Source organism: Bombyx mandarina, chromosome 22 (assembly GCF_030267445.1).
Source record: "Bombyx mandarina strain Sakado chromosome 22, ASM3026744v2".
NCBI lineage: Eukaryota > Metazoa > Arthropoda > Insecta > Lepidoptera > Bombycidae > Bombyx > Bombyx mandarina.
Window position 1 is genome coordinate 17,144,262 of NC_143228.1, and position 24,980 is coordinate 17,169,241.

General features: G+C 38.3%; 2 protein-coding genes and 1 long non-coding RNA gene across 4 annotated transcripts in view; 1 reads left to right on the plus strand and 2 right to left on the minus strand.

Moving 5' to 3' along the window:
* Window positions 1-2,716: 2,716 nt before the first annotated feature.
* Prdm13 (PR/SET domain 13) lies at window positions 2,717-5,477 on the minus strand. Its single transcript, XM_028170525.2, has 3 exons — window positions 4,963-5,477; window positions 3,600-3,858; window positions 2,717-3,294 (listed from the first exon to the last, which is right to left on the minus strand). The coding sequence occupies exons 1-3, from the start codon at window positions 5,065-5,067 to the stop codon at window positions 2,777-2,779; spliced, it is 882 nt and encodes a 293-aa protein (XP_028026326.2). The 5' UTR covers window positions 5,068-5,477; the 3' UTR covers window positions 2,717-2,776.
* A 487-nt stretch (window positions 5,478-5,964) lies between these two features.
* Rsph3 (Radial spoke head protein 3) overlaps window positions 5,965-24,980 on the minus strand; it is a 32,543-nt gene continuing 13,527 nt past the window's right edge. For both annotated transcript variants that reach the window (XM_028170658.2, XM_028170657.2), the window contains exons 2-9: window positions 23,917-24,007; window positions 20,769-20,924; window positions 20,274-20,402; window positions 19,198-19,401; window positions 18,605-18,767; window positions 17,895-17,981; window positions 17,266-17,406; window positions 5,965-7,529 (exon numbers count right to left, since the gene is read on the minus strand). In XM_028170658.2, the coding sequence (XP_028026459.2) occupies window positions 7,516-7,529; window positions 17,266-17,406; window positions 17,895-17,981; window positions 18,605-18,767; window positions 19,198-19,401; window positions 20,274-20,402; window positions 20,769-20,924; window positions 23,917-24,007 (985 nt within the window). In that variant the 3' untranslated portion in view covers window positions 5,965-7,515. The remainder of the gene's footprint in view (window positions 7,530-17,265; window positions 17,407-17,894; window positions 17,982-18,604; window positions 18,768-19,197; window positions 19,402-20,273; window positions 20,403-20,768; window positions 20,925-23,916; window positions 24,008-24,980) is intronic.
* LOC149500403 (uncharacterized) lies at window positions 11,917-19,352 on the plus strand. The gene is made up of 3 exons (XR_016324980.1): window positions 11,917-12,057; window positions 18,627-18,787; window positions 19,213-19,352. It is a non-coding gene; the product is annotated as an uncharacterized LOC149500403 (long non-coding RNA).

The following is a 24,980-nucleotide window of genomic DNA, read 5'->3' on the forward strand; positions in this document are numbered from 1 at the left end:
ATTACAAATCCGCTCAAGTACTGGGATATGCGGATGATATTGACGTCATTGGCAGATCAGCTCTCGCAGTAGAAAGTGCGTACCTTGCTCTCGAGGCTTCGTCTCTCGAAGCCGGTCTCCAAGTAAACGCAGACAAAACTAAATTCCTGAGGGTGTCGAGGGACTTACGTGAGGACACAGCGCCTAAAAATATTGGCCCGAATACTTTTGAATCTGTGAATGAATTTGTATATCTTGGTTCTCTGATAACGAATAATAATAATATAACAGCAGAAATAGTTAAGAGAATACTGTCGGCGAATAAATGCTACTTCGGCCTGCTTAAATATTTCTGTTCCAAAATTCTGTCACGAAATATCAAAATTCTTTTATACAAAACCCTACTGAGACCCATTCTTATTTATGGCTCAGAGACATGGGTACTCAGCAAAAAAGATGAGAACCGTCTACTTGTGTTCGAGCGTAAGATTCTAAGACGGATATTCGGTGCTGTGCAGGAAAACGAGATATGGAGGACGCGCTATAACCACGAGTTGTATGATGTTTACAAAGATCAACATCATAACAACTATAAAGATTGGACGCCTACGATGGGCAGGACATGTGGTTCGAATGGAGAGTACCAGAATGCCGAGACAATTGCTCTATGGCAAACCAGAGGGCCGCAGAAGTCGTGGCAGACCCAAACTCCGATGGTTGGATGGCGTGGAGCGCGACCTCAAAAATATCGGCGTCAACAACTGGAAGGAGAAAGCCCTGAACAGAGCAGTCTGGAGAGACATACTGGACCAGGCTAAGGCCCACCCTGGGCTGTAAGGCCTAAGATGATGATGATGATGAATCTGTTATATTAATGGCCTTTCCTACGGCTACGAAAAGCTTTTTCTGTTATTTCCTTTTTTGAGTATACCTTTAATTTATAATTATATAAACAAGGATATTTTTCCACCTCAGAAACAAATTTAATATTAAAAAATTGCTCCGCCATCTTGGAAATCGCCGAGACTTATGTAGCGAAGATCTCGACAGGCAGGTAGCGCGCGATTGGCACGACGCGAGTCGCGGGACGAATGTCGCCGACGCGACTCGTGTACGAACCTCAATGGATTTCTATGTCGGTAGTCGCTTGCAGACTAAAACCGTTGAGTATCGAAGATTTGCGTAGCCTTGTGTACGAAGGGCCTAAAACACAAAAAAGTCGTCGTGGCCTAAAGGATAAGACGTCCGGTGCATGCGTATCGAGCGATGCACCGGTGTTCGAGTCTCGCTGGCGGGTACCAATTTTTCTAATGAAATACGTACTCAACAAATGTTCACGATTGACTTCCACGGTGAAGGAATAACATCGTGCAATAAAAATCAAACCCGCAAAATTATAATTTGCGTAATTACTAGTAGTAGGACCTCTTGTGAGTCCGCACGGGTAGGTACCACCGCCCCGCCTATTTCTGCCGTGAAGCAGTAATGCGTTTCGGTTTGAAGGGTGGGGCAGCCGTTGTGACTATACTGAGACCTTAAAACTATATCTCAAGGTGTGTGGCGCATTTACGTTGTAGATGTCTATGGGCTCCAGTAACCACTTAACACCAGGTGGGCTGTGAGCTCGTCCACACGTCTAAGCAATAAAAAATAAAAAAAACGTAATATCATGCTGCTCAATTTTGTTGTGAAGCAACCATGTGTTTTAGAGTGAAACAGCCGTTATACAATTCAATTGAAACTTGATTTGATATCAAAATCCTTGTACACGTGTCTATTTAATAAAAAATAAATTACGCTAATTTAGTTGTTGTACAACCAATAAAACAAATTTGCGCAAAGGACATTGAACTATTTTATATTCGAATAAATTATTATTAACACGCCTAAACTGTCCTACATGTACATTAGTGTGTGAACCACAGCAACAGTTAGATAAGGTTTTGCTCCTGAAAACCGAATATATTAAAAGAATCGATTTTTGTGTGTTTGTAACAGTGCTTATAGTGAGCTTTTAACGTTGTCAATAGCGTAAAAGTTAACTCACATTTGAATGAACGTTTGCCTGTTTGCCGCCAGGGGCGCTGTTCCAACTGCATACAAATTTGAGTTAACTTTTACGTTATCGAGAACGTAAACTAGCACTAAGTACATAAGTGAGCTTCTATTCACCAATAGCGATTACGGATGTGGTCGATATAGCACGATCAATTTATAGACTACCTCCAAGCGGCCCGCTCCGGCTCCGCTCGGGTCTAACAAAAATTTCAACGATATTTGACGTTATTTTATTTTTTTAAATAAAAGACTTATTGCGGCATAACTATAATAGTTAGACATATCATTATGCTGTCGCGACACTTTTTGTAAATAATAATGTGTTCTACAAAGTCGTAGTACATTATTTTATTCTATCGTCAATAGTTTTCGCAGGGCACGCGATGTAAATAATAGTTTAGGTAATTTTTTTACACCTTTGGTTACATTATTAGTAAGGATCCCTAATTTTTTTCAAAAAAGACTAACCTGTCACTCGGGAATAGTGTAGCTTCCAAAAGGTGAAAGAATTTTTCAAATCAGTTCAGTAGTTTCGGAGTCTATTCAATACAAACAAACAAATCTTTCCTCTTTATATATATTTTTTTTGAGTTAATGGCCTGTTATAGACTAGACCTGTAAGCCAACCCCTCTTTATAATATTAGTATAGAAGTATAGACCAGTATAGAAAAGTGCCACTGCAATACTGCAGCTTAGACGGAGCTTCATAAGGGCGTTTGCACGCGGTCCGCGGCGGCTTCACCTGTCTGCCGCGGCGTGCGCGCGCAGGTGTCGCTCGAGGTCGCGGCGCCTGGCCAGCGCGCGGCCGCACGCGGGGCACACGTGGGCGCCGCCCGCGCTGCCGCCCGTGTGCAACCTCACGTGCTTGTTTAAGTTGCTCGGATCCCCAAAAGCTCTGGCGCAGTACCTACACCGTAGCGGCCTGTAACCGGTGTGCGTCCGAATGTGGATCTTTAGACCGTATTTCCTTGAATAGGCCTTCCCGCAGTACACGCATACGTGAGCCCCCCGCGACCTGCCCCACTCAGCTGCGATGGCTTCTAGCTCCGCCGGGCCTATAGCCGGTATGATGGTGGGCGATGGCAGCCGCGAGTAAACAGTGAAAGCTGATTGACTAGGAGCGCCGAGCCGCTTAGTTATTGTTCGCCAGAAACGCGCTGTGTCTGGCGATGAACAACCCAAGAACAGATGAACTTTCAGTAGGTTGGGGTGTTCGTATTGTGAGTTGCACTCGTGACATACGTATTCATTCTTTCCTGCAATCAAACAACAATCGTTACAGGATATTTTATAATGTCGTTACTGTTAATTTTAATATATCTTATATTTAAATTTGAGAAGATTAAAATGCACTTCATGTCATTAAAGTTTCGTACTACTTTTTAATACGGAAGTCACTTTTTCATTGGCGTACACCGGTCATCCTAGCCCATAAATATAACCTACCTACTAGTAGTAGGACGTCTTGTGAGTCCGCACGGGTAGGTACCATCACCCTGCCCATTTCTGCCGTGAAGCAACAATGTAATCATTGTACATAAGTTAAAAAAAAAACAATTACCAAATATATTCTTGGGTGTCAAGAACGGGACGGCAGTGATCGCCGACAGCTGCTCGTCGGGCCACAGCAAAAGTTCGTGATGCGGTGGAATATCGGCTTCGATGCGTATTTGCAGCGAGAGGTTCTCCCGACTGACTACAGACAGGACTGCATTCCGCGCGTGGACGTCTGGGGCTAATCGAGCGCCTACTACTAATCTCGCGGCACTTAAACCTCCGACCGGTAATATGAATCCTTCTGCGTCAGTTTCCATGTAAACCTGCAATTATAAAAAAAAATACAAATAGAAACACTACCTTATAAAATATACTCCAATGTTTTTCAATTAAATTCAAATTCACATAAGTTTCGATATATCCATTCGGAAAACAGCTCAAAGTTTTAGCTGCTGGTTTCATAATTTTAATTACGAAACAATTGCAGTAGGCAGCGGCTTGTCTGTGCCCCTGTCATTGTTGATGTCCATGAACAATCGTGCCTACTTAACATCAGGTATGTATGCTCATCTACATACAAAGGTAATAAATGAAATATAAACTTAAAATCCGTCGATTCAGAGCAGCGAAACTCCAAGTCTCAAACCTATAGTACCATATTCGGCGTCAATTTTGATGTAACGAAAACTATAAGTACAAGTAGATAGCATACATTTGTGGGCATAACGACGAAGGGAAGATCTTTCACCGAGCGGGTGATATTGCTCGGTAGACCGACGGTCCAAACGTTGTTGTTCGGAACTTGTATATATGCAAATTTATCTTGAAAATGTCGTAAGCGAGATTCAGGCATCTGTCTAATATCTTACGTTGTATAATGGATACCGCCACACATTCGTTGATCCAACTTAGTTGTAGCGTTGTACAGTTATTGATACTTTAGGGGTTCTGCCAGAGTACGCATTGACATATGACGAGCAAGACATTTCAAGTAATGGACGTATTTAATATTTCTCACAGCAAAACGTAGCCATATTAAGCATCCATCATCATCATCTCAACCTGTGCGCTGTCCACTGCTGAACATAGCCTCTCCAACAGATATAAAACTCTAAATAAACCTAGATATTATAAATATTATTTACTGGTGGTAGGACCTCTTGTGAGTCCGCACGGGTAGGTACCACCACCCTGCCTATTTCAGCCGTGAAGCAGTAATGCGTTTCGGTTTGAAGGGTGGGGCAGCGGTTGTAACTATTCTTGAGACCTTTGAACTTATATTTCAAGGTGGGTGGCGCATTTACGTTGTAGATGTCTATAGGCTCCAGTAACCACTTAACACCAGGTGGGCTGTGAGCTCGTCCACCCATCGAATCAATAAAAAAAATACAAATAAAATAATGTGAAATATCAAAATTGAAACTCACACATCTCTTTACGTCTTCGTCGAGCTCTTTCTCTAGTTCCGTTGGCGGAAACGCTCGGGAAACCCGACACCGCGACAAACCCACTCGCGACACGACGCGAGACATTTCCCGTAACGTTTATTAATTAACAATTTAATTAAATTGATAATAAAAAAAACATCAATTTTTAGATGTAAAAAGATTAAAACTGTTAGTTGCACTCGTTTTTTGGACGAATTAATTTTGGAGTTTAGTTTTTCAGTTAAATTTTCCGCACCTGTTGCGTAGGCGCAAGTGCAGATCTAACTGTGATTAATTTAGGGGTGTTTTCTAGTTTTATAGTCGAGAGGGCAGAGGGCGGAGTGCGGTAGGATCACTCCGAAAATCAGCGTGACACCCTCCGCAAATCGGTCAGTGATTAAACTATTGTTATCGGATGCTGGCTGGGGATATTTTTTTACTAAAGTACAATATTGTGGTAAATACTCTTAAATTTTGGGAGAACTCTTGAGGTGGTAGGAATATTAATTCCAGATGATATTCTTAGTTGAGATGTAAATAGTTCTTGCTAAGTAGTACTCATCAAGAGCTAAAGTGTAAACAGCTCAACGCGGCTCAGTGTTGGAGGCTGTGCTGATGCTTTGACCTGGTACAAAGTTTCTGTGTTGTAATGAGCCGCTTCCAAAGGTAAATCGTAAAGAAAAAGTTAAATGGAAAATTGTAGTGGGCTAATGATAAATGACGTTTTGCAGCTCATATTTCGTGATCCTACAGTTCATAACACACTGCGTAATCTACGCGGAAAATTTTATACACTACATTACGATCTGAGATTTTCAGTTAGCGGTCTCACTTTTCGTGGTCACGGAACTTTCGAATACATTACAGACGTATAAAGTATTCGCAACGTCAACGTTAATTCGGAAATAATATAATGCAGTAAAAATTCCGAGATCAAACCATAAAAGTAGCACTTATTATGAAAGAATAGAATACTACAATGAAATAGGCTAAAAAAAAACATTTTTTTTCTCTAATAATCTTTATTTTAAAATCAACAAGACAGTTAACATCTACGTAAGTGTATAATCCAGTTTATAAAATTCTAAACTTTGATAATATGCTCTAATTATTAACGAAATAAGTCACTAATACTGACTGGTAAGTACCTACTAGAATTTTCTAAGAATTTTGCATGTTGACAACGACTTAATCTATTTATTGAAATATGAAAAGAAAGTTATTTTTCTTTGTGTTTGTCAACCAAATTCCACTTATCAGTTAATTTGGAAGTATTTATTTGTTTTTCTTTAAAAATACACAAACCAATTAAATACCATGTCCTCCCCGGTTTCTCAACGAATTTCCTTTTTTTAGGAGCTTTTGTGTTACCAATCAAAATAAGAAAATTATTATTAAATAAACAATTTTTTTACACCTTTAAAATCAATAAAAAAAAAGTGTTTCTAAATATAATGGACATGATTGAATGATTAAGGTAAGGGCGAACACAAGTAAATAGAAATGAAGTGCATGTGTATGGTCAAGCTTTAACACAACAAATATCTCCTGACATCGCGTTATACTCAAATGAACTATAGATTCGCGAAGTACTAATGTATTTTTGTTAATGCCCATTAGTTTATTCCAAATTGGCGTTCAATTACCACAAAGGCAGAGGTTAGAGGATTGGTTTTTTGGAAGAAATGACAGAACGTGGTTTTGCATGATTATGAAAGTTGACCTTTGACTCGTTGTGTTTGTATTCGTTCAGGTACGACTTGAATTATAATAGATTCTATTTACTTGTATAATTTGTTGAAGATATTTAAAAAATTATAAACCATTGATCATCTTTAGGTACCGATTGAATAAAAAGTTTATTGCTTACATCACGGACACTAGAAAAAGGTTTTAAAGACAGTAACTAGCAATAGCAGGGTTTGTTTTTAAATTATTATTAAAAAGTAAAAGAATCAGTAAAATAAAGCCGCTTTTAGTAAAACACCTATTTATTGATTAAAAGAAGTTAATTGTTAAAACTCTAATCATGTCTTTTGGAGCATTAAAATTGTATGTATTGAAAAATGTTTTTATTCAAAAGCAGCGAAATGAAATGTGATAAAACGTTTGTTCTTGAGTTTTTATCAAAGTGAGAAACTTATCAGCAAACAATTATGTATTTTGTGACAAATTCTGGATCTCAAAATATATGCATAATATTAATAAATAAGCGACATTAACGCATCCTCTTTGCTCACTTCCTTCCTCTCTGCGGTTGACAAATCAATTACTTAACCCATACTGTTTTGCAAACAAAGTATAGAGATTTGATGCCAATTTAATGCATGTATATTTAAACTAGTGCATATTTAAAAAGGCACAACAACACAAATAAACATTATAAACATGATTATATATAAACCTCATTGAATTTAATAATACGAGCCAAATTTTCTATTCGTCTTATAAAAAAATTGACAATTTATTTTAAATAGTTTTAAATAAAACTACATCTTCTCTAAAGAACCTAATTAGTTTAATTTAGGTAATTATTTGTTTCGCGACGTCTTGTCATTCTTCGAGATCTGAAACGAAAAAACTTATATGATATTTCAATAACTTCGTATTAATGGTCTCACATACCCTCACACACAGCCCACTGAGTTTCTCGCCGGATCTTCTCAGTGGGTCGCGTTTCCGATCCGGTGGTAAACTCTGCGAAGCACTGCTCTTGCTAGGGCCAGTGTTAGCAACACCTCGGGGTTTGAGCCCCAAGAGCTCACCTACACGCTAGGGCGACGCTGATATATTTATATAGCCTCTCAAGGCTATCAGCATGGGTAGAAAAAAAAAAGTGAACACTGCTCATGCTAGGGCCAGTGTTAGCCACGTCCTCAGGTTAGAGCCCCGTGAGCTCACCTACTGGCTCGGTTACGCTGGCATAGCCTCCTAGGTTACCAGCTTAGGTAGAAAAAAAAATGGAATGCATAAAGGATATAAAGGCATTGAATTTTAAATATAGCTAAGTTAATAAATAACACTTGTCACTCTTCATATAACGAGTTAGTATCTCCGATAACTATTAAGGGGAAAAAAACCATAAATGTAGAGAAGAATACATCCACGACCGTTCCCACGATATAGTGTTATCGTGGTCGTGGCTTCTATGTATCTAGTAAATGGTAAATGGTCACCAATTTACCATCTGATGGCCGTGATCATCTGGCTCTGTAAAATGTCATAGCCTATATAATCTAGTCTCTATGTCAAAAAGCAATACGAAAAACAATTTTAAGCATATCGTACACAGATGAAAAAAAAAACATTTATAATCTGCTTGCGGCCCGCTGGTGAGCAACCGGCAGCGTGGCTTTTGACTTTTAATGAACTTTCCGTTTAAAAGCCCGCGAAAGCGATTTGTTTGTGAGCTTTATGCAGATTGTGTGGCGAGTAATTGTGAATACGATTTTGTAAGTAGAGAAAAGTGATTTTTATACATATATTATGTACGTATTACAATAGTTACATTCTCATTTGATCTCGTGCTCTATATATATACTAGATACAGTTGGCATAGGTGTTTGGGGTATATAAGCTCGTATGGATAGGTACCATAATACACCATACATACAAGGGGTAGGTACCATTCATGTGTCTAAATCTGCCGCCAAGTAATGAATTTTACTTGTACTCGATACCTGCACCAATAGTAGGTACAGCATGATTAGGATTTCGATAACACGTCCAATATACCGGAGCAATCAATTTATGATCTCTGTTATGTCTGTATGTCGCTGGTGAGAGATAAGCTTGTCTCTCCATCAACGTAAATAATAAATACCTCCTTGTGACGTGAAGGGAAACTTGGAAAAATTCTATATTGCCGTGATTTGTGAGAACGATTTGGTCTGGTCACAAATCTTTTATACATCTTTTACAGAACTAAAACATAAAATTGCCTTCTTCATAGTTGACCGCATTGGAGTCGAAACGAAAAAAATATATAATAAAAAATCTATGTCTCATATTACTAAAAGTATTTCAACAATGATATCAGTTTGAAATGTATTTTAAACGTCGTCCCTTCAAAACCCGTAATAGCTCTTTCATTGACTGAACCAAATTGTAACATTAAGCTCCTTACATAATTATTGTATTGTATGGAGGCGAGATAAAGAGTACAAAAAGTTTGTCCAAACCAAGCCGAGCCCTCTGAGCACGGGCTGCAGCTGTACAAACATTTGTTTCGAAATACGTGCCAAAACAATACTTAATTTCACCAGTATAGGTTTGAAAATCAATTTGGTCGCTCGGTTGAATACTGTTCCAATACTAGTGCACTTTTCGCGACTCGGAATACGATTTAATGAAATTTTATCCTTAACAAACGGAGCTAAAAGCGAAAATGCAATGTATTTTCGGTGATTTGTTGGTACATAATGTTGCAGGAAGAGATCACCAGTTGTCGTGTGGCAGAGTAATTAATCCAGTCAGTACACTTTCGACCAAAACTGATTTTGAAAGGGGTATTGTGGTTTTGTATAAGTTTGTGTAAGTATACAGGAGGCATAAATATTCAGTACTACATTTCTTCATTACATTTATTGTATTTCAGAAAATATACAGGTAGCAATGGCGTGCAAACGTGGGTTGGGAGAAAAAAAAATCATCACCAGATTCGGTCGTAATGCTTGGCTGTAAAGGTACTCAATTTTAGACGTGTTGCTCAGTTCATGCCATACCTATGACAATATTTGAATGATTATGATCTCAAATTTATAGTATCCGTACCTACTGCAAGGTGCCCACTACCCTGCCTATTTTTGCTGTGAAGCAGTAATGCGTTTCGGTTTGAAGGGCGGGGCAGTTGTACCTACTGTAAAAACGGAGACTTTAGAACTATTATCTCTAGGTAGGTGGCGGCATTTACGTTGTAGATGTCTATGGGCTCCGGTAATCACATAACATCAGCTGCGCGCTGCAAAAAAAGTATGCAACCGTAATTGTCTTGTCTGCGTCTATATTACACTGTGTACGGACACTGTTAACAAATTGTTTTCGTAACGCTAATGTGTATCGAGTGATGTGAAAATATTTATTTTTCCTAAATTCAATGTCCTTCAATAATATATTACTTGTGCTTCATCTGTTATCTGAAAGTTATTTACGATTTCCACAATAGAATTGATCTGTTTCTTACCGTACTAAAGTTTCACTTCGTCTGCCAATTTTATTTTTATTTTATTTCGTTTATCATTTATGATTGGTTACTACATAATTTTATTATGAAGATAAAATTACGCTTAATATTAAGCTGATTGCACTTAGGAGAGATGTAACAACTCTAAATATCTTCTCAGTGGGTCGCGTTTCCGATCCGGTGGTAGATTCCGCGAAGTACTGCTCTTGCTAGGGTCAGTGATAGTAACACTCCGGCTTGAGTCTTGTGAGCTCACCTACACGTCAAGGAGAAGCTGAAATAGCCTCTCAAGGCTCAGCTAAAAAACTAGTCGAAATTCGACTATAATTAATTGAAATTATAAGTTTGAAAACTATTATACTTCTATAATCACATATTTCGCCAAAACTACAGTATAGACAAACAATATTAAAGACAAACAATACAATTAATTAATTATATCTATAATTAATTATAATAATAATTTATTCTTGATTTGACTACAGACTTTAACAATAAACAAAAGAGTATATATGCGCATATCAAATACATGGTAGTGTGTGTAATGTTTTCATTATTTATTTTATGTTTTTTTAATGCATAATTTAAAAAAATTATTAGCATTCTGCACTCTTTCTCTATATTTCATACTCCTCCGTCCGCGCAATTTTCGTAAAAAGGGGTACAAAGTTTTTGCTTCACGTATTAATATATAGATTTTATATTAGCTACGAACTCCTTTTCCGACAGCGCAACCGTACCAAATTCGAATCAAATTAGGTACACTTTCAGTACATTAATTTCGGGGTAATGAAGAACTAAAAAGCACGGACACATGGCTATACGTGTTAAACGAGTTAGCGGTCAATCTGCTTTTAAGTGGTTAGCGGAGCCCAAATCACCACAGCGTGTATTCGAAATCGATCTTGAATCAGGAGATCAAAGTCTCAGTTATATTAATTAACCGCTATATCACTTGCGAGGGTAATTATTCAAAAAATCCGACAAAAACCTGAATCGCGCTAATGACATTTACAAGATACGCCCGCAACTACGTCTACGCCGTAGACTCTACGGAATACTTGCTTCGTAGAAGATCTTCCTTATATAAATAATACGAATAATAAGTAGTATTAGACACACCGTAATGACTATACCTTCTTCGGTTAACAAAACAGTATTAGCTGTTAAAATAGTCGTCGAAATATGAGTATGAAGTCGTCGTGGCCTAAAAGATAAGACGTATGGTTAATTCGTATCTAGCGATGCAACGGTGTTCGGATCCCGCAGGCGGCTACCAATATTTCTAATGAAATACGTAAATGTTCGTGATTGACTTCCACGGTGAAGGAATAACATCGTCTAATAGAAATCAAACCCGCAAAATTATAATTTGTGTAATTACTGGTGGTAGGACTTCTTGTAAGTCCGCACGGGTAGGTACCACCGCCCTACCTATTTCAATGCGTTTCGGTTTGAAGGGTGGGGCAGCTGTTGTAACTATACTGAGACCTTAGAACTTATATCTCAAGGTGAGTGGCGGCATTTACGTTGTAGATGTATATTGGCTCCGGTAACCACTTAACACCAGGTGGGCTGTGAGCTCGTCCACCCAACTAAGTAATAAATAAAAAAAATGAGGCGGAAAATGCCGACAACTAAACAAACAAGCCACGATCGACTATGTTCTTCCAAACAAGTACTCAATATACCAATTGGCTATTCGTGTATGATGCTAATATCGCACACCGATGAAAACGGCGGCTCACAGTTAATCCGATGGTCCGATAGCGCGCAGCTTGCCGCTATCGTCCGGATTTATTGAATTAAAATCTCGACCCGGGCCTAGCCGCCGCGCCGCCGAGCGGTATCGCGCGCTGAGATCAGAGCACGTGCGCTTTTCGATAATTCATCTCGTTGCATTTACTTGAATGGTAAGCCATTAAGCTCATTCGATTGCGAGGAAATGTTTTGGGTTTCATCAAAATTTGTTAATCGTTTATTTTTTGTATACCTTACTTGTAAATTACCGTATATTTTCATATTAAGATTGTATCTATATATTAATACGTGAACGAAAAACTTTGTATCCCTTTTTACGAAAATTGCACAATGGTAATATCTTTTTAAAATAATGCATAAAAGATACATTAAATCAATAAAGAAAACAATACACATACTACATACCATGTATTTGACCCACACACGCATGCATACTATTTATTTATTGTCAAACTTTTGTTCTTGACGTCTGTGGTCAAATTGAGCATAGATTAAATATTGTTTGTCTTTATTAATATTTTTTATAGTGTAGCCTTGGCGAAATTTGTGATTATAGAAGTATAAAATATTATACAATCATAATAGTGTACAAACTTATTATACAATTCCAATTAATTATAATCGAATTTCGACTGCGGGACCTCTAGTTCGTATTTAATACGCCCACAGACAAAACCCACTGAGTTTCTCGCTGGATCTTCTCTGTGGGTCGCGATTCCGATCCGGTGGTCGATTCAGTGAAGCCCAGCTCTTGCTAGAGCTAGTGTTAGAAAATTCGTCAGGCTGAGCTCCGTGAGCTCGCCTGCGCATTCAACGAACCCAGCTTATACTAGAGTTATCCTCGTGAAGTTACTAGAATAGGTAGACTTAAATGACAATTTAAGTCGTAAGAAACACCGTTTTTATTTATAGCTGCTGCTCCTTCGTCTTCTCTATAGCTGACTGGCATTGTGCTGTTCAAATTTGAAATCGGAAAATTTGCAAAATTTTCTCCCACTAAAACCTAATCACAATCAATACGAACATCAAAAGATATCCAAACGAACACTTTAAATTTGTTAGTACCGTATCCAGAGCTAATGCATTTTTTCTTACTTCAACATGGCGCCGTTGCAAGGTGTCGCGGCAAGTGCACCAGACACGTGCGGGGCGCTCGCCGACACGTGTCACCGCACGACAATATGTCGCGATCATTGCAATATTGTACCTCTTATTAATGGACATTTATTGGCCATTAAATTGTTATGTGATGATATTAATCCTGCAGTCTATAGAATCCAGAAGTGTTCATATTTAATTATCAGTTTTGTTTCCATTGAAGATTTCTATCATAGTGTATGCATTAAGTTTATAATCAATACGAACCATATCCGTATAACAGCCGAACGCGATAAATATATAACTTGGGTACTTGAACCTTTTTTTTTCCTATCTACATATTTACAGGTAGCCTAAGGAGCTATTCCAGATTCTCGCGGACTAGACTTGAACCAACATCAAAACACGGAGCAGTAGGTATTCTTCGAAAAAGCGGCGCGGCACGATAACCCTCTTATCGTGGCCGCCACAAACTATGACGAAAAACAGTTGCCGTCACTATAAATACGCCATTTACGGATCCTCCCGATCCACTCTCAGTGCTTTTAGGTATTACAAGCACTGGTTATCGTTTCCTTCGAACCCGTCGAATGCGATGAAGGGCTCGTCGTGAATATTAACCCACAGACAAACCAACTAACCTATAGACACAGTTCACGAAGTTTCTCGGTGAGTCGCGATTCCGTTCCGGTGCTAGATTTAGGGAAGCAGCTGTTCTTGCTTGGGCGGATGTTAGAAAAGTCTCCCAAGTTGAATCCCATGAACTAGCCTACACTATCGGTGAAGTTAGTATAACCCCCCGAGGTTATTAGCAATAAGTATAGGCAAAAGTCGTCACTAAAGTTTTAAACTTAGGCGAAACTTTAAAATATTACGGCTTGGTCTACAATTGCAGTTGGCACTAACAGTGGCGATGTCGTCAGTTAAAATTAAGTTTTTAAACAAAATATTACATGTTTTCTTTATTTTATTATATTATTCGTCGGCATTTGAATATTGTGCTAAGTATCGTTTAATTTCATTTTTAAAATGCATTTTAAAATTGAAAATTAGATCGTTCTTGACGCTATCCATGAATAAACACTAGTACTCCGTGACCACGAGAACTGTAGTGTTTGAAACGTTGAAAATAGTACTAAAAGCTTTTCCTCTAAATTTTGGACATTTATAAATAAGTCTACTCCCGACACCGGTGAACTGTGTAGCCTGTCATAAACTGTACCACTCGAAATAATATCAATGTAAATTATTACAAGAGAACTGGATTATGTCGTCGGCTAAACGTTACTGTGTATTCCGGCGAAAGGCGCACGTGCGTACACTCGACGCGACAAGTGCGAGACGGCTTTTAAAAAATATCATATTATTGTACATAACAAAACAGCTATTAACGTGGGGTAACCATAACGTATGCGATTTTTAGAGATTTTCTCGACTCTTTTTAGAGATGTTGATTATACATCGGCACCTTTAGAATTGAAGTGGCTTAATCTAAATTTCTTGTTTTTTGGTAAACACTAAAACATTAAACTTTTTTTCTTTGGTAAACACTAAAAAAATATTATTGAAATATTTTTTTAGTTTTTCAATTTTAATAGTTTAATGTATGCGCTTGATTTAAAAGAGACGGTAAGAGTGATTTTTCCTCATTTTATAAACTGATAGAATACATGTTTATAAGTCGGGCCAATAACAAAACTCATTTTCTTAAAAAAAAATGTTAAGCCTCTTCAATTCTAAAGTTTCGTAATGTTCTCTGTTTAATACAGGTTTCCTCCAAGGTTCTCCATAACAATCGATCCTTCGTTGTCCCCATTCAAAGGGTTCCCTTGACTTTTACGAGGTCCTTATTCACAAGAAACGTTGCATTAATTGGTAATATAGTTTCGTGTCCTAAAATCAGATTAATGGGCTTTACATTTTAACCAGGTAACAACGAAATTAGCGGTAGGAAGCGGCTTGACTGTGCCCTTGATATTGCTGACGTCCATAAGCGACGGTAACTACTCACCATCAGGTGGGCCGTCTACCTACAAAAGCAATTACAAAAATCGAGATTCGCCCAACTAATAATCGTAACAAGATAAACTTATATTATCTTACAAACAGAACCCGATCGAGTGATAGAAATTAGGTCCGTAGTGAGCGGCAACCATGTTCTATAAGATTCTCTTTGTGCATTGTACATAATATAAGAAAATCGGTGCAATATTATGTACATAGTTATATGTGTAAGATGGACACCCTACTGTCAACCAACGGTTACCTCACCCCGAATCAAAACGTTATTATAATGTCATCACACCGTATCAATCAGTATTGTGTGCGACCGCGAATCTAAACCAATTATTTGTATCCCCTTTTTAGATTAGCTACACGACTGTCCAAAAGGAAACGATTAAACAAAAAGCACCCTTAACTTCTTATAATTTAAGTTGTAAATCGATTGGTTAAGTTGTATTGATGGATTGTACAATTACATTTAGTTTTGATCTATACATTATATCCCGTATAGAATACAAAGATCGAAAAAAAAAATTTCACAATAATGCATTAAAAATTACACATAAAAAATTTTTCATCACTTTTTCTCGACACTGCTTACGCTGAAATTTTCATTCGGAACCATGAATACTGAAAAACGTTTATATAATACTTCCACCACAGATTAAAAGTATTCACTTTCTTTAAAATTAATGATATTTTCTACTAGACCTTTATATTTAAACAATAAATGCTCCTTATGTAACCTTTTGTACGTAAATAATAAAATTTAATATTCCCTTCGTAGGGATTTAATGTGCGTCGTATTATAATGACACCATTCAGTCAAAGCGTTACGAATTATCGGAGCCCGCACGCACGTGGTGCGGTGTTGCGAATCCACCGTCCATGAAAACAACACCACTAAAATTACTCAGCCATTCCAAACTAGTCCCTATTGCACCACAAAAAGAACCTAATAAAGTGCCGGTAAACATTAGTGGCACTTGTAGTTCATGTTAAGCGAATTTAAATCTTATTTCGTAGTCAGAAGAACGTTAGTTTTGAAGTATTGCCTTGTGTAAAATGGCGGACAGGTTGCCATCACGTGCAAATGACAGTTCGCTTCCTACAAATATATGATGTTATTAATTTCGTATTGTTGTTGATTATTATTATTATTTTCTAATGCTGTGTGTTACGAAAAAGAGACCATAAAGTCAATCGACGCCATTTTATAAGCACCTGACATGGAAACATTAAATTTTCACCACAAACATTTTTTGACATTGATCATGACCATCAATCGAAGTCAAATGGAAAACAATAGTATCACTAATAAGTAAAATGCTATTCTAGTTAAAGTCAGCAGGTAATGCAAATCGTATCGATGGTCGTCATTTTGAACTCACACTTTTTTTTCCTACCTATGCTGATAGCCTTGATTTTTTTTTTTTTTTTTTTATTGCCCTTGTAGGCAGACGAGCCATACGGCCCACCTGATGGTGAGTGGTTACCGTCGCTCATGGACTTCAGCAATGCCAGGGGCAGAGCCAAGCCGCTGCCTACCGCATGCCATTGAGAGGCTATATCAGCGTTCAAACTGGAGGTGTTACTAACACTGGCCCTAGCAAGAGCAGTGCTTCGCAGAATTTAGCACCGGATCGGAAACGCGACCCACTTAGAAGATCCTGCGACCAACTTGTGGTTTTGTCTATGGACTCACACAAGCACATTGAGTAGTTGCACTACCAGCATTAATCTTTTTCTTACCCACTCGCCAGTAGGGCTTAGCTTAAGGACTTTGCTAACATCTGCCCAGCAAGAATAGTGCTTCGACAAATATGGCTATAAGGGTCCTTACACTTGCTCCTAGTGCTAGAGATGTAAGAGTCTAATAACAGCGTTAGTGGAACCAGTGGATTTGTAACGGCGTGTGTGGAGGGGACAGCTGCTGTGCATTGTCCCCTTGTCAGAGTTCGGGTGCATGCTTATAACATCCCCTACTGGCTATCTACAGTCTCCGCTACTACTATAGTAGTAAGCCTTAGAAAGGAGTCGTGATATCGTCGCGACAAAACATTACCAAACTTTTTCGCAGCATCAGTACCTAGAGAATACAATATCAAGAATAATATCTACATGTATGGTGTATGAATTCAAGGCGTACTTATTTATGCCACAAAATAAATGAGCTTGCGATCATGTGTGTAAGGAAACTTCATAGTTACCGACACTTGAAGATAGCAAACCACTTCGTTATAAACAAGTATACTCACGCTCTTCCTCCCCCTCCTCAGACACGGCGGAGGGGGGAGTGATGCTGTCCTCGGGCTCGTTCTTCCCCTGTTCATTCTCCTCTCTCTCAGCAACGTTTCTGTACAGTTCTCCTCTGGCTTCCACCACGTCACGTACTATTTCTAGTAGAGTGAATGTTTTTGTATACTTTTAATATTCGTTTTCTATGTAATTTTCTGTTACTCGTCGAATGTGAATTTATTTTATTTATTGGGTACCAACATGTTATACATCAGCACAGAACATTACAGGTATAACATATACGTTGATATTACGTGAACATAATTTAGTGGATGAATATACCTACGAGATAGCAAAAAGCCTTAGATTTCAAAGGCTGCAAAAATAAACTGCCTTGAACGCCAAACTCTTGGCAACGTTTGTGATATTACACATGAAAAAATAGATTCAACAGCAAATATTTTTTGTATTGGAATTATCGGGAATATTTTTACACCATTATTTACCCTTTTGCTGGCCGTCTAATCATAAATGCGGCTTTTATAAATATTATTATATTTCACACATATTAAACCAGACCACACTGAATATCTTTGGGGCGTTCATCACATATGACCCAACGTGAGTGATTAAAGTGCGAACTGCTTACCCGTGATGACGTCACGACTCGTGATGATTGACTCGATCTCCAGTGACACTTCCTTCACCAACCAAGGCATGAATTCTTCATCGACTCCTTAAAGCAAAGGCGTTATTGATGTAACAAACGAATCTCAAACCTAGATTCGTCTAAACGAGGACCAGTCTCGTTATTTATAAGCATCCGCGATCATCGGGCTTACTTCACTTACGTGTCGAGAATGCCGAAAAAAAAATCCCAGCGATTTTCACAAATATTTGCTCCGATCGAGAATTGAACTTAAATCCCCGGAGTTATTATAGTTAGGGTTTACTGGTCACAATACTTGTCCAGCGTGAGAATACCAGATTACGGAGTACTGGACTTTGTTGATTTAAATTCTATGGATCCAGGTTTAAGGAACGCTTCAGGAGTAAAAAGTTTCAAATGAAAAAGCATTAGCCTTCATGTACACCGTCTTCATCTATACTAATATATAAATCTACAGTAATTATTACGGATGTTCCGTTATAACTACTGACCCATGCATCCGATTGACTTGAAACTTGGTATCCATGTAGAAAATACATGTACTTAATGGATAGGCTAATATTTATATGAGTGTTGGTGTCCCTAATAATAATGACTATAAATAATAATGTTAATTTTAAATGCCCAGCGATGCGGGCGAGTGCGGCTAGTCTACTTATAATATCACTTTCAAGTGTGTGCTCTAATACCTCTCTCTATTCTCTCCACCAGATATCCTTGGTCTCTCAAACCAGCCAGCACTGAAGGCAGGAGTTCAGCTATGTATCCTTGCACGAGTACAGCCGCGGCGGTACGTTCTCTCGCTTCAATGGCCGCTATTTGGGCGGCTTCCGCCTCGGTGACCCGTCTTTCCTGGATAATAACAATAACCGGTAATAACAGATGACCATATTTTGGGCATTTATCACAATTTGGAACTAAAGTATTTGTAACCTCTAGTAACTATTACACATCAGGCGGACGATGTCCTTATTCATACAAATAAATAGTCTGAATATGAATAACAAAAGTTGAGTTTTTTTTCTTCTTTTTTATTGTTTTTTTTATTGCTTACATGAGTGGACGAGCTCACAGCCCACCTGGTGTTAAGTGGTTACTGGAGCCCATACACATCTACAACGTAAATGCGCCACCCACCTTGAGATATAAGTTCTAAGATCTCACGCAGTATAGTTACAACGGCTGCCCCACCCTGCTTCACGGCAGAAATGGGCAGGGTGGTGGTACCTACCCGCGTGGACTCACAAGAGGTCCTACCACCAGTACAAATTCGAAGACCCACCTTCTCTTCGTGCAGCCTCAGGTGTTGGGCGGCGAGCCTCTGTCTCTCGGCGCGCTCGGCGTCCCGCAGCTCGCAGTACCGGCGCTGCTGCTCGCGCAGTGTCGCCAGCTCCTCCTCCTGGGCCACTTCAGCCAAGGCCTGCTCTGTCGTTTTGCCGATCAGCACTTCAAGTATCGGCTGCACTTCCAAGTCAAAATCGAAAAGCTGAGGAATACGATGTGATGTTACTTACATTGGAACAGAGTGAATAAGGCGTGATGTTATACTTACAAAGGAAGAGAACAGGTATTAAGGTAATGCCTTTGATTGCAGAACAATGACTCGATTCAAAAAGCTCCCATAGTCGAATGAATAAGATTCTCAATGTGCTTTTGGTTGTATTATGACGTGTCTAGATCCTATATCAGATTCGGTTTTTTATAATAATTGTAATTCGTAGTGCAATAAAACTCAAATGTGACGCATTGGTATTCTCATTTGCCTATTTATTAAATAATACAATTACCTAAATAAGAGTGAGCAACCTTTTTAATCAATGTGCCAATTTGATTTTTAATTTTTTTTGGAGGTCCGCACATTGATTAACTCTTATTAATAATTTACAAAACTTTATTTCTTTATTAAAAACAAACAAGAAAAGAACAGAAAAACGAATTGATGGGAGAAAGTCGATAAAATATATTAAAATTTAAAAATTTAATTTAGGCCGCGTGTTGCCGATCCTTGAATCTAGTAGTAACGTGTATGTATTGAAGTACGGGTGGTTATCACACTTCTCATACATACATATGTATGTATGTATGTATGTATATTTTCTGCAAAGGCGTCATCCGTTTGGTTTGAATGGAGGGACAATGTTTGTGTAGTACAACTAACCTTATTTGTTTAGGTTGACGGTATTATTTACGTTACCTATGAATTCCGGTAAGCCTTTATACATCGCATCATTAGTGAGGTACACCAACAAAATTCACAAACTTTCATGGTGTTCTTTAATCATACTAAAGCGTTGCATGCGCTTTTAAATCTTAGAAAAAATGCTCTCTATCTCGAGTGGGTTGCTCTATTGGACTTACCTCTCCGGGGTAGATCTGCGTGCTAGCATCAGCCCCAGTTTTGGCGGGAACATATATTGGAGTGGCGGGACGATCGAGAAACAGATCGGTCTGTACACCGACTTCCATTTCAACGCCTTTGTCGAATAACTGCAATTGATAAACTTTTCAATCACTATGTTCACAATGAGTAGGTAATATTTCGATTTCGCTAAAGCTGTACAATCTCTTGTAATTATTGTTCAACCTACTTTATAAAAGAAGAGACATTCTCAATGTATAGAAAATGTAAGAAGAGGTGAGTCTTTAATTTTGTTATAATCGTGGAAAATGGGTTACTTTACGGTAGGCAGCGGCTTGGTTCTGCCCCTGGCATTGTTGAAGTTCATGGGCGACGGTAACCACTCACCATCAGGTGGGTCGTATGCTCATCTGCCTACAAGGGCAATAAAGAAAGAAAAAAACGTCCTTAGTAGAATACATGTAATTGTTTAGGACAACGTACGAAACACTGACCTCTTCCAGGTAATATTCAGTTTGTATGGGGTGATGTCTCCGACCGGGGGCCGGGGGCGGAGTCCCTGGTCTGAGGCGGGCGGCCGCGGCGCGTTTCGCCAGCGCTCGGCGCCGGGTCCGGGCCGCCCTGGCTGCCGCGCTCTCCACTCCATCACCCTGGAAACAAATCCATCATTCATATTGTCAATAATTTATTCACTATTCATACTGCTTTTTTGTAATCAATTATACTTTTTTTATTGCTTAGATGGGTGGAAGAACTCACAGACCACCTGTTGTTAAGTGGTTACTGGAGCCCATAGTCATCTACAACGTAAAAGCGCCACCCACTTCGAGATATGAGTTCTAAGGTCTCAGTATAGTTACAACGGCTGCCCCATCCTTCAAACCGAAACGCATTACTGCTTCACGGCAGAAATAAGCGGAGTGGTGGTACCTAGCCGTGCGGACTCACAAGAGGTCCTACCACCAGTACAAAACATTACATATATTATCATCGCCTTGGTCTTGACTATTTAAAGTGTGTTATGATTTGTTTAGTTTGGTATTAAATAGTGCATTAATGTTTAATATTCTTTTCAAGACTGCACTTCAGTCAGACATCTATAAACTAAAATAAGCTACATGTAAAACTACTCAATATAAACAAAACGCGTTTAATTGACAGCGGAAAAATTTTGACGTCATTAAGTTTTTGCATGATGTCGACTTCTTGCTATTTTAGTCCTAAGTTGTACGTCTTAAAGGTGAGTTTGGCTTGTTTAGATAAAATAAATAAATAAAATAAAAAGAAATAAATTCATAAAGCTAATTTGTGAATGAATTTTAATGTTTCGATTCAATAATTTACAAATTTTGTTCAGTATTAATTTGTGTTCATAGCTTTTACAAGACATGTACAATGTTGAATGCAAGAGACATCCCGGAAGACACAAACTGTAGTTTTTATTATATTATATTTATCTATATATATATAAAAATGAATTACTGTTCGTTACTCTCGCTGAAACTCGAGAACGGCTGGACCGATTTGGTTAATTTTGGTTTTGTATTATTTGTGGAAGTCCAGAGAAGGTTTAAAAGGTAGATAAATATGAAAATGCTCGGAATTAAATAAAAATAACAATTTTCGTCTTATGGATTCCTTTTCTTTGTTTAAGCTTATTTTATACAAAAGCTCAGGTCTTTTATTTATCGATTGAGGCACTACGAAGTCTGCCGAGTCAGCTAGTTATTATTATAAAATTGCATATGCGGATAAGCGACCTCTAAGTCTAGATAGAAGTTCAATTGTTTAATACGTTATAAAATATATTAATACTATTTGATTGTAAAAATCTTTACATTACATTAGGTAATTTAAAAAGAATTCATTAAGTTTTGTATTTCATTCAATTTGCGGTAATGCGGTTGTGCAACGCGTGTTGTTTCATTGATTGATCCCGATACGTGGTCATTGAAAGTAAAATCGATACATCGTATTTTTAACCGACCGCTATGTAATAAACATTTTAGAGTCAGTTCAGCCTAATGTTTGATACCTGCATTGACTGATGCACATGTGACGTGGTTCAAACTAGGTATGTTTCAAGCAGATACATCTTAAATACATTTTCACGAATAGGTTTTACAATGAAAGAATATCGTCTTATGATAATGGATCTGTTAGACGGAATTGAGGAAAGATCTTTTTAAAAAAGATTTTAATAATGAAATAGATATACCAAGGCTTAAGACAACAATGACGGCAACCGTGCCGTATGGAATTAGGAATAGGACTGACTGAATAGGGAGGGGATTGTGCTCTAATAAAGGATCATAAGTGCTGATGCCATTCGGGTAAGGCGATGATGGAAGCAAAGCTAGGAACCAAAGGGTATCATAACAGATCGCAATCGCATTTTAATCTTTTTTTTTATTGCTTAGATGGTTGGACGAGCTCACGGCCCACCTGGTGTTAAGTGGTTACTGAAGCCCATAGACATCTACTACGTAAATGCGCCACCCACATTGAGATATAAGTTCTAAGATCTCAGTATAGTTACAACGGCTGCCCTACCCTTTAGACCGAAACGCATTACTGCTTCACGGCAGAAATAGGCAGAGTGGTGGTACCTACCCGCGCGGACTCACAAGAAGTCCTACCACCATCGCAAAATTCATTAGTGGACGAGTAGGTACAATCTAAGAAGACAGCCGATATTCTAATATGACTGGTAGACTGGCAGTCTTTAGTCTTGTCTCAAAATGGGTCTGACTGGCTCTTCAGTAACCACTTCTCACTGCGTGACTTTGTATGTTAAAATAAGCTTGACCGATTTATTTTTTAAATTTACTTTTACATTTTATACTGCATTTCGTGGACACACCCTCAACTCAAGCCTGATTTTAAAGAACCCAAAGGTGAAACTAGTTCAAGATAAAATCAAAAATACGGCGAGGCTAATGAGGGTGAATGACCGGCGGGGTTGCCGAAACACCTAAAAACTTTTAAATAACAAGAACAAAATAAATATGTCATTGTGTAGGTAGTTAACAAACTAAAGAAATACGCCTATATAGCAAATCGCAATAACAATTAAATATTTTTATTTCTAAGATGGGTGGACAAGCTCACGTCAAGTGGTCACCGAAGTCCATAGACATCTACAACGTAAATGCCGCCACTCACCACTCACCGTACTCAACAAATGTTCACGATTGACTTCCACGGTGAAGGAATAACATCGTGTAATAAAAATCAAACCCTCAAAATTATAATTTGCGTAATTACTGGTGGTAGGACCTCTTGTGAGTCCGCGCGGGTAGGTACCATCACCCTGCGTATTTCTGCCGTGAAACAGTAATGCATTTCGGTTTGAAGGGTGGAGCAGCCGTTGTAACTATACTTGAGACCTTAGAACTTGTATCTCAAGTTGGGTGGCGCATTTACGTTGTAGATGTCTATGGGCTCCAGTGATCACTTAACATCAGGTGGGCTGTGAGCTCGTCCACCCATCTAAGCAATAAAAAAAAATGTTCGATATGATTCAAGTTTGTGGCCTCTTCCATTCAGAACAGGTCTCTGGTATCGGCGTCAAGCCAGCTGTATTTATCGCGCGGTGTTCTGCCCGTCTACGCCAAAGGTTTCAGCTTATCAGTTACTTACGGCAGCTTGAGGATGTGAAGCATAAGTGCTACCACGTACTACCCTCTTGTCGTGCATCAGGTTCGTGTTCTGGTTCGCGGTAATGCTGCCACTGTAACAAAATGAGAGATTCTGTATGTTTCTCAATCAATGACTTAATTTTGTCCGAATTTTGTTTATACCATTTTACTATTATTTTAATTTTGTACAATTATATCGCATGGTTATTCAACAAACGTCTTTTTCTTTTAGTTTTACTAAATAATAAATTTTTGTTCATTTATATTGTGGTGGGTACATATATATACATACATCATACAACGCAAGATATTTGAGAGATGCCTGAATCTCGCTTACGACATTTTCAAGATAAGCTTGCTTATATACAAGTTCCGAACAACAACATTCGGACCGTCGGTCCACAGAGCAATATCACCCACTCGGTGAAAGATCTTCCCTTTGTCGTTTAAGCCTCTCACAATATTTTATGGTTATTCAACAAATGTATTTTTTTAGTCTTAGTTTTAGTAAATAAGAAATATATGAATGAATAATGAAATATTTCTATTCATGTTTAATACCATTCCATTTCTGTTTGTGTCAGACTCGTATTTTCAATGTTTATTTATATTGTTCATTGTTACACGTCTATATTATTATTACTTACTTGTGATGTTTCATTGAAGAGGTATGATATTCTTGAAAGCAATTTTAATTTAAGATCCATAAGAGCCTTTTAAAGGCTCAACTGAGCATATCTGGAGCCGATAGAAATCTTGCAATAATTGTTATTCGATTTTTTGTGGATTGTCTTCTCCGATGTGGGATTTAACAAATTATTCAGACAGGGGTACCCCTGGGCGTGGGCCGATACCGCCATCACATTACATTTTCCTTACATTTTTTTGGGTAAGTTTCTCAAAAAAACAAAACTCCAAATAATTGTAATGTAACATTATGTTATTACATTTACGAATTCAATTGATTTGTTGACCTGTAGCCGACAAACGTATAGAGGAATTGGGACGTTGGCCCTTTGGCTATGCGACCTCGTTCATTGAAAACAGTAACAAACGTATAATTGG